Source organism: Prunus dulcis, chromosome 1 (genome assembly GCF_902201215.1).
Source record: "Prunus dulcis chromosome 1, ALMONDv2, whole genome shotgun sequence".
Classification (NCBI taxonomy): Eukaryota; Viridiplantae; Streptophyta; class Magnoliopsida; order Rosales; family Rosaceae; genus Prunus; species Prunus dulcis.
In genome coordinates, this window is record NC_047650.1 from 23,557,114 (window position 1) to 23,566,834 (window position 9,721).

At 38.7% G+C, this 9,721-nt stretch overlaps 2 protein-coding genes across 3 annotated transcripts; one reads left to right on the forward strand and one right to left on the reverse strand.

The window, feature by feature from the left end:
- The first annotated feature begins 3,388 nt into the window (after positions 1–3,388).
- On the forward strand, positions 3,389–4,686 carry LOC117635002 (peroxidase 41-like). Of its 2 annotated transcripts, XM_034369329.1 has the most exons (2): positions 3,389–4,086; positions 4,117–4,686. In XM_034369329.1, the coding sequence occupies exons 1-2, from the start codon at positions 3,492–3,494 to the stop codon at positions 4,500–4,502; spliced, it is 981 nt and encodes a 326-aa protein (XP_034225220.1). In that variant the 5' UTR covers positions 3,389–3,491; the 3' UTR covers positions 4,503–4,686. The 2 variants fall into 2 exon arrangements, with proteins under 2 accessions (XP_034225220.1, XP_034225212.1); XM_034369321.1 differs by having other exon boundaries at positions 3,390–4,686.
- A 2-nt stretch (positions 4,687–4,688) lies between these two features.
- Positions 4,689–9,125, reverse strand: LOC117634992 (chaperone protein dnaJ 16). Its single transcript, XM_034369309.1, has 12 exons — positions 8,724–9,125; positions 7,645–7,768; positions 7,361–7,443; positions 7,156–7,267; positions 6,964–7,068; positions 6,808–6,858; positions 6,203–6,292; positions 5,992–6,100; positions 5,730–5,878; positions 5,594–5,647; positions 5,242–5,465; positions 4,689–5,150 (listed from the first exon to the last, which is right to left on the reverse strand). The coding sequence occupies exons 1-11, from the start codon at positions 8,858–8,860 to the stop codon at positions 5,247–5,249; spliced, it is 1,233 nt and encodes a 410-aa protein (XP_034225200.1). The 5' UTR covers positions 8,861–9,125; the 3' UTR covers positions 4,689–5,150; positions 5,242–5,246.
- Positions 9,126–9,721: the final 596 nt, after the last annotated feature.

A 9,721-nucleotide genomic window follows, 5' to 3' on the forward strand; every position in this document is an offset into this window, starting at 1 on the left:
GAAATCAATACTACAATTTTTTCTTGTCCTGACAACCCTTTGTGGTCAATACTGGCCAAAATTCGTCACTAATGGCTTCCTAGTGAGTGTAGCTGCGAAAATAAGGGTCGTTAGTAAAAATTCTGTCATACTACTATTACTGACCAACTTTTGCAACTGTTTCATCACTTAAAATTTGTCTCTGACACAAGTGATTAAGTGACTCTAGATTATTACTGGCACAATAAATAGCCAGTATTAAGTAAGCTTTCCTCAGGATTGTTATTTTAGGATTGAGAATTATAGGGCAAAGATTTGTCAAGATTGTTTTTACTTCAAAAAAAAAAAAATTTGCCAGGATTATTTGTCAATTTATTTGTGAGCTCATGCCCTATTAAAATATACTTCTTTCAAATGTCTTGTTTTGTAATATAATTTGGACATTTTTTTTATTTTCTTAAAAAATTTCATTGATACTAAAATGGAACAAGAAGTATAAATACAATATTATAAATAGTCAAAGATTGAACCATACAATCACCATCCTTATAAAATATAAAGTACCAATGTACATCAGTAGAGTTCAATAACTTTAGTTGCCCTTACTATACAAAAATATGCAATGCCAAATATTCAATAAGTACACTACAAAAATATGCATACATCATTAGGGTCCAAAATACAGTCAGCCGCTATATCAAAAATGCACAACACTAACTGCATCTATTCAAGTCCATGAGTACCTTGATCTGATTCTAAAAGTCAGTCTCAGTAGGGTCTGAATCCCCCTAAAAATAGATAATCTCTACATTGCCACTGTCTTTTATTTCCTGTGAAAGGTTTATAATAAGCTTTCTTCACATTACTCTTGAAACTTCTCCACAACTTTTCAATTGGATGACCCTCATCACCATCTACTTCAATTTATTACCCATTGGGTGACCCTCATCACTCATCATCATCTACTTCAATTTACAAGCAAAACCAAAAAATAACAAAAAAACTGAGAATAAAGAATATATTACCCATTGTAGTAGTGAATGCATCTATTTGAACTTGTGTTGAATTCATGCTAATTGATTATTTGTGGTTGTCTATGATTGATTATTTAATGCCGGATATTAGAGGAGGATTCAGAAGCCAAGGCAAAAGTCAATCTAGGGGCAAATTCACCATTACTCAAACTGCTCAAAGAGGAATAAGTCAATCTAGATACTAACAATATGGGGAGAGAAACTGCTCTCAATGTTGGGGGAGGGCTTGGAACTCCTCCAAATGGTGGTGGAGGGAGAGGCAATCTTCAAAATGCTATGGGGAGGGAGGAACTACTCAAACTGGTCAAGGGAGAGGAACTCCTACTGTGTTTTTCTATGCTAGGGGTTTATAGGATGAGTAAGTTATAACAACTACATCTATAAAGTATAAATCTCCAGCAAAAAAGGCAAAAACTCATCACATGCAGTCCTCATGAACTTTTGCAAGTGTGGAAGTCTTTACCTTTTAATTGATGGATAACTTTTGATTTTGGTGGATGACTTTTGAGTTTGTGGATGGCTTCTTTGATGTAATAAAATATTTGGTTGGTTAGGATTAGACTTATTTTGGGAATTATTATGTATTGTATAATGTGTGGGAATGGTTATGGACCTATTTGGTTGGTTAGGATTAGACTTATTTGAGAATGATTATGTATTGTGTAATGCAGGGGAATGGTTATGCACCTATTTGGTTAAAGCTCTTGTTTGGTGTGCAAGTTTGTACAAATTTTATGCATGAATTATCTAAACTTTGTTACAACTCTTGTTTACCTTTGTGTTTGGATAAGGGAATTGTGAAACTTTGCACTCAATTCCTACAAATTTTTTATCACACTAATTTCGTTATGCTTCACATTTGACATAATTGTTCACGTGTGCAAAATGGATATCAATGTGCAAACACAAACATACTTTAACTTCAACTACATTTCAATTAAAAGCTAAGTACATAACTAGCAGACACAAACAGACCTTATAGACTCAAAAGCCAATAACATAGTTGTTCACATACACAAACAAACCTTACAAATTCAAAAGCCAAGAACATAGTTCTTCACATACACTAACAGACCTTACACACTCAAAAGCCAAGTACATTGAAGCATTTTCATTACATTAATTCCAATTTGGGTTTTTTCCCACCCTATTTTTTGGTTTCCAAAACCCATAAACAAACACAAATAACATTACACTTAAACAGATTCCAACCCATAACTGAAGCTTTTTCTTTCCCGCTCTCTGCAACTTCAGTTCCTCTTCCATGCTCTCATGTTTCGCAAGAGCCTATGAATGATTTGCTTCGAATGTTCACACATTTATGTGTCCGCCACTCCCACAAATCACAGCCACCACTTCTCTGCATCATTGTTCATATCAGAAAATAAACAACAAAAAGCAACAAAAAATTCATCAAACTCACATAATCAAACTCACCCATTCTATTGCACAAACATAAAACCTCCTTCCAGGGTTTGAATCGGTTCAAAATGTTCTTATTCAAGCCTCTTTTCGACATTTGCACAATTTCTTCATTTCCTTAGATTCACCGATTTTCCAACTCATTTCCTTAGATTTCTACACCAATTGATCTTTCTCTTTTATAAGAACAGGAGGAGGGAAGCTAAGGAGGGAACTGACAAGCTCATGGTTGTTTTCTAAGTAGATGGGGCTTTTAATACTCCACCTTACCTGAAATTAGGAGGAAAGTAAGAGTTGGTTCGTGAAATGACGAATTTATCCTTTAAAATGTGTCATGTGCCTCTCACGTATAAAAACTGACGGCAAAGTGGATGGGAGTCTTAAGAATCTGGCGGTAGGCCCTCAATTGGCGATTTTTATCTTTAATTTAATACCGAAAAAATTATTAAAGGGTTAAATTGACAATATACGAATAATTCTGGGGACAAAACCACAAAAAACCTTATTTTTATTGAAGAGATAATAACACGTGGTTCTTTTAAGTCTCCTAAATTTTACCTTTATTGGAGGGACAGTAAATGCGGTTAAAAAAAACATCACTCTTTTTATCGAATCATATTCTTTAGGCCCAAATTATGGTATCTTAGACAAGGAGCTTCTTCAATAAGAGGGTTATGGTGAGGAAGTGTATTGAGGGGTTTAATCTGGACGTCAGATGATAGATTTGCAAATGATCTTATGGTTGTTAAGAATTCTCTCATTATAACCTCTCGTTATGACCCCTGGTTAGAGTCTTGCAGTGGGGACTTGCCCCAGTCCAACCCAAAGCCATGCAAATTAGAGAGTCAAACACATGCACAGCCCTCCCCTTCCCTTCCCTCCTGCAAATCCTCTCTTCCACAGAACACATGCCGCAACATTCTCTCCTATCTTTCTCCCTACCCTCCATTCACCCACAGGCCACAAACAAGAAGAAGAAGAAGACACATTACATTGATCATGCACATCTCCATCACCACCTAGCAACCTCCTTACCTTCTCTCACAGAAAACAACCATGGCTTTTCATTCCCATTCCCATTTCCTTTTCTTCTTTTTTCTCACAGCAGGGCTAGCTCTACTCTTCCCCTCCACAGCAGAACCCCATCTCACCGAAAACTACTACGAAAAAACATGCCCCAAATTCAACGACATCGTCCAGCAAGTCGTGACCGACAAGCAAATTGCGACCCCGACAACGGCCGCCGCAGTCCTCCGCCTCTTCTTCCACGACTGCGTGCTGGAAGGCTGCGACGCCTCCCTCCTCATCGCCTCCAACTCCTTCAACAAGGCGGAGCGCGACCATGACACCAACGTCAACCTCCCCGGCGACGGCTTCGACACCATTTCCCGCATCAAGACCTCCCTCGAGCTCCAGTGCCCCGGCGTCGTCTCCTGCGCAGACATCATCTCCGCGGCCACCCGTAACCTCATCAACATGGTCGGCGGGCCCCACTACCGGGTCAGCTTCGGCCGCAAGGACGGCCTCGTGTCCCGAGCCGACCGCGTCGACGGCCACTACGCCAAGACCAACATGACCATCTCCGAGATCATCAACCTCTTCGCCTCCAAGAAGCTCTCCGTACAGGACATGGTCGTCCTCTCCGGGGCCCACACCATAGGCTTCTCCCACTGCAAGGAGTTCAGCAACCGGATCTTCAATTTCAGCAAGACCTCCGACATCGACCCGACCCTCAACGCCAATTTCGCGAAGGGGTTGAAGAACCTCTGCGCAAATTACACAAGTAACCCCGGCATGTCGGCCTTCAACGACGTCATGACCCCGGGCAAATTCGACAACATGTATTTCCGCAACTTGCAGAGAGGGCTGGGCTTGTTGAGCACGGACCAGGCTCTGATGGCGGACGAGAGGACGAAGCCGCTTGTGGATCTCTACGCGTCGAACGAGAAAAAGTTTTTTGAGGATTTTGCTCAGTCTATGATCAAGGTTAGCCTTATGAACGTGAAGACAGGGAAACACGGAGAGGTGCGCCGCAGATGCGATGCCTTCAACAATCTCAAGATTTAAAACAAGAAATTAAGAAGAATATTTTGTCGACTTAAAAACTCATTTTTTGATTTTTGATTTTTGATTTTTTGATTTCTTTTGTAAAGTTTAGAAAGACGAAACTGTTGTATCTTCAAGATACATAGCTGCAAATTTTGCAAGCAATTGTGCAGCTTATTAAAGGTATAAACTTGCAAATTCATAATCAATCACAAACATGGATCCTTGAGAATTTATAAAAAGGAAACTGCTTCTAGTATGATGCCTGTTTAGTACGGCGAATTAGGCCCTTACATTCATGGAACAAAAGAAACCAGCCAAACAATTGGGTACTTGTGCAGGAGCAAATACATCCTCTGCCATGCTTTTAATTCCATAATCCAAAATAACCACCCCTGCAATGAGTTGACGAATAAACTATGCCAATTTACATGTGTGATTGATAACAATGCCGGCGTAAAAGAATAACAAGGGAATCAAGAAAAATTAAAGAATTTTACAATGACGATGAGTTGCTGTCGTCTTGCCATGCCAGAGTAATGGAGCCAAACATTTCCACTTGCATTATTATTTAACACACTCTGGTCTACCAAAAGCTTAGCCTTGTACTTCGCTTCGATGGATGCTAAACAACCACAACCAAAAACTGGAAAGAGACTGTCTGGTTCCCTGCAGCATATAGAGGTTATCTTTAAAATAAAATCAAGATATCGTCAACATGGAAGACGGCAATGTTAACAGTAAAGGTTATGACTCTCACCCTGGTCAGCAAGGTTTTCTTTTGTCGACCTTTAAGTGAATGTTGAACCATTTTTTCCTCTTAGAACGATCTCTAAATGTAGATTTCTTATCTCTCACTTGACCTTCTTCGTTGACCTCCTTAGACTGACCCTTATTCCTACTCCTACTTGAACTCCGCTTCATTGGTGGAGCAATTGTATATGAGGCATAAATTTCATTCCTCTGCCTGAGAAGCTCATCAATCTGAGAATAACCCAATATAGAGGGGGGGAAAGAAGCAGAAACTGAGTGTACTTCAAAACTATCAATGTGTACAAGAACATCATTTTTCAAATGCTGTAGTTCATGGAAAAAGTTTTAAGGAACGTCACCTCTTGCATTTCTTGTGTGTATCTAGAGGTCATCTCTGTAAATTGTGCCAGAACCTGTCAACAAACCATGTGAAAACTAAGATAAAGGTATATACAATTTATAAAGGTATATGCAGTGCTCATGTCATGTCCAGACCTCTCTGTACTCGGTTTCAAATTTCGACAACTCCACTCTTTTTGTTAGTATTTGAGCTTCCACGGCTCTCAAATTTTCCTTCTCTTCTGTAAAAGGTCCACAGGAAAGAGCTTCTATTGTGTAGCTTGCACTTTTGAAAAAATTGTCACCTAGAATAATTTGCCAATACAGAGGTGGTAGTAAGGTGTAACCAAGTACAGCATAACCGAGAATCATAACATACCAAAGTCGACATACAAGTCAGTAAACAGAAGTCACAAACCATAAACAGCAAACACATGAGTGCCTGCTTTCAGTTCAGTCAATTCACATGGCTGAAACCCATCCAGCTTTTTGAAAAATGCAGCATCAGGATCCTTTGCAGCAGCCATCTATAGCCAAAAGATTTCCAGAAACCATAGTAGAAACAATTAGAAAAACAAAGCTGAAACCATATCAACAATGATTAGAAAAATGAAATTCAAACAGCTCACCGAGTTCAATGTTTGATCCAACCGATATACAGGGAAACCGAGAAAATACATCCCAGCAGATGTAACCTTCCCTGTTTTTGCACTGTCCTCCTACACCAGAAGTATATATGAATGAGCAACTTAAACAAACACGACAAAACAGGCATATGCCCCGGCCATTAGGAATAGGAGACCTGTTTTTTACATATCTCGCGTTATTTGGGGCATGAGAGGAACAATTTATGCATAGGAAGCATCACCAAAGATCCCAATCATTATATTGCAGCTGATACAAAAAAGTAATTCTTACGCATATAGCAGTCCATAACAAAAAACCATCAACCCTAGCCCCATTTTTATTCTCCCTTCCACACCTCCAACTCCAAAGTAAAATAAATTATGGAAGAAGATGGTATGAACATGCAACCTTGATTAACTTCATGACTGTAACTGAAAGCAATACCATGCTCTTATAAGATAATAACTTTGTCCCATCTTAATTTATTCCTATCTGACAGTCAGCTCTATATCTTTCGTTCAGAGTCATAGGAAGGATCACATTATGGTTCCTTGCTACATTAGTGATCCACAACACAACAGAATTTAAGAAAAAAAAGTCTTGGTACCTGTAGGCAAAGGCTCAATCCACCAGTCTCTTCCTGATCAAAATACAATAACTGCAAAATGACAATTATAATTTATAAGAACAGAACATAAAGGAAATAGTTACTTAAGAGGGTAGTTTCCAGGGAAACAGTGTGCAAAGAGATCTAAGTTTTAACCTTGAACTTGCTTTTGTCAGACGACTGCACTTGGCACACAAATCCAGCCCTAGCGTCCGCTTCCGTTATTGTAACAGCATAGAAGTGAGCACATTGCTTTTCAACCTGTTAAAATACGGAAAAATAAACAAATAAATGAATTGCACACTATAATTAACTGAATAACCAGGCAAAATACAATGGAAAACTTACCTTTTTTGTTATAGCCTGCCCCAATGGAAGTGGACGGATTGTGACTACGCCATTTAGTGCCTCCTCCAAGACAGTAGCTGATACGGTGGTCTTTATTGGCACCCCAAGTTTACTGATGTGTAAAACATTAATCCATATACCTCATCAGGAATTTTTTCACAAGTTCAGACAAGAAGAAAAAAAGCAAAATATAAATAAACCAAACCTAAAAAGGGCAGCAAACATGGTATTTACAGCACCCAAACTTGAAAGATCTAGCTCCAAGTCTTGACTTTCAGATTCAACAGCCTAGGAAACCAACAAAGCAATCATGTTCAGCAACAAATACTACCTGAGGATAAAATGCATCTATGTAATCCTAATGAAATGCATGCTAACAGAGAGGGAACAACTGCAATCTCAACAGTCCTAAAGTGTGGGATGAACATTAAACAAAGGTGACTGAATCTTCAATAGTTCACAATATTAAGCACCCCAAAAATATCTCACCTGAAAGCCAGCTGTGTCATACTGGCGCCGTTTGTCTGGATCAGACAAGATATTATAAGAAAAGGTGACCTCCTTAAACATATCAGCTGCTTTAGGGTCATTTGCATTTTTATCGGGATGGTACCTGAATGATACATTGTTAGCATTATCAATATTCTTTTCTCTTTTACGCTACAAGATTTGAACCCACTCAAGACACCCAACTACCACCTGGACTAAGGTCCAGCACATTTTCAAAATCCTCGACATTATACAAGAACATAGCAAAAAGATTATCAAGGCAAAACATATAAGAATGTGGAATTTTTATGCAGTACTTTATCCCTTTGGATAAAAAGAATAGTCAATTTAAAATCACATTTTGACCAAAAAAAGCATTAAACTGAACGAACAAGGTATCTAAGAAAATTTTATTTTTCTACTGTTAAATTGAACACCAAAACATCTGAAATTCCATTGTCAGAACTATTTATCTAACATAGAGAAGGCAATATGAACCCTGCGAATTTGTCCCACACGCCTACAAACAGATTTCACTTAAGAAATCTGAGACTATCAAATTATTACCTTAAAGAATCTTTGCAAAGCTTAGAAGATAGTAATTAACACATCTATGCAAATATCAGAAAACCTTTAATTTTGACCTAAGCCTTCACCAGAATATCAGGAAACCTAAGATGCTCTCCGCAACCAATCATCAGTACACCAAGAAACCTCCACTTCCAGCTAGTAATAATTCCAGAAAAACCTTAACGTTTATTATGTAATTTATGCCTTCGTCTTTGTGCTCATCTAAGTCACGTTTGAAGTTGAACTTGGAATTAGGCAAATTATCAGCATTTATTGCAACAATAAGGTATCCCCAAACAACAAATTGATATTTAAAAAATCTAAGCAGCCAATTTCACACACTGATATACTCAATTAGAACAGCTACAACTCAAATTTTAAACAATAAATAGAAATAGTTACAAACACACAGAAAACATAAGCTCAAACTCATAGAAAAAATCAAGTCCAACAGTGCCTTGGAACTCAGGAGCTGAGAAAAAAATGAATTCAAATGAAAATTAACATACTTGAGAGCCATTTTTCGGTAAGCGCTTTTGATTTCCTGGTCGGTGGAATTCCTAGTGACACCAAGGACCTCGTAAGGGTCTCGCCGGAGCTGCTTCGTAGCTTCATGCTTCTCCGATTTCGATCGGTTAGTCGGCATTTTCGAATTAACGGCCGATTTGTTCACAAAACCCTAGAAATGCCTACAGATACCTCTGAAAAACCGAAATTCACGATTCTGAAGTGGAATTTTCCCTCATTTTGGAGAAATTTATCGGGAAATCAGCTGTCACACAGCACTGGAACATGGGAAAACCCTAGAGAACCAGGAGGGAGAAAGACTCCATGCACATCCAAGCTGGGAGACAGACGGGAAGAGAGAGAGAGAGACAGAGAGACAGAGAGAAAGAGACAAGAGAGGACGAGAAATTGGAGGGGGAAATTAGGTGTCATGTTGTTGTTATTGTTATTATAATTAACTTGTGAGAAATTTGAAAACGAGTGGGTTACTGATAATGTACGCCGGGTGCGCAATACGCATCGGGAAAGTTGACGCCCTTACCTAGCCGGGTAGGGCCTTGCACGCGACTTGCACGTGCGTGTGTGGCGCATAAAATCAAAAGACGTATGTGCACTGCGCACATGTGCGCACGTTAGCTGTAGCTCTTGCTTTTTCGAAAATGGCTCGCAGGGGGCTGGGTTGGATGATTTGGCCATAATCAATGCTAAAAAGCTAAGTATTGAACTCGCAATCAGTGGGGTGGATTGAGTTAGAAACTTGACCTCAAAACTTTGATGGATTTTTTTATGTATTATTTATTTATTGTAATTAGCGTTGAGAGTTGTATTATTTATTTATTTGCTTTTATTTTATGGGAAAATGATTAATACTATGATTTATGGACCCTTAAAATAAAAGCATGAAATCATGGTCCAGCTTATTATGGTGTGACATGCCATCATATCATACGCTTGCTTCCTATCTGGAAAAAGAACAAAATTAATTACTTTTTGGGCAAAC

What these genes read in the sequence shown, in the direction of transcription:
- LOC117635002 (XM_034369321.1), top strand. Translation starts at nt 3,492, where the DNA reads ATGGCTTTTCATTCCCATTCCCATTTCCTTTTCTTCTTTTTTCTCACA.
- LOC117634992 (XM_034369309.1), bottom strand. Translation starts at nt 8,860, where the DNA reads ATGCCGACTAACCGATCGAAATCGGAGAAGCATGAAGCTACGAAGCAG. An exon ending in TACCGAAAAATGGCTCTCAA is followed by an intron (nt 7,769 to 8,723) that starts GTATGTTAATTT and finishes TGTATCATTCAG; the next exon opens with GTACCATCCCGATAAAAATG. An exon ending in GATTGAGCCTTTGCCTACAG is followed by an intron (nt 6,293 to 6,807) that starts GTACCAAGACTT and finishes CTTCTGGTGTAG; the next exon opens with GAGGACAGTGCAAAAACAGG.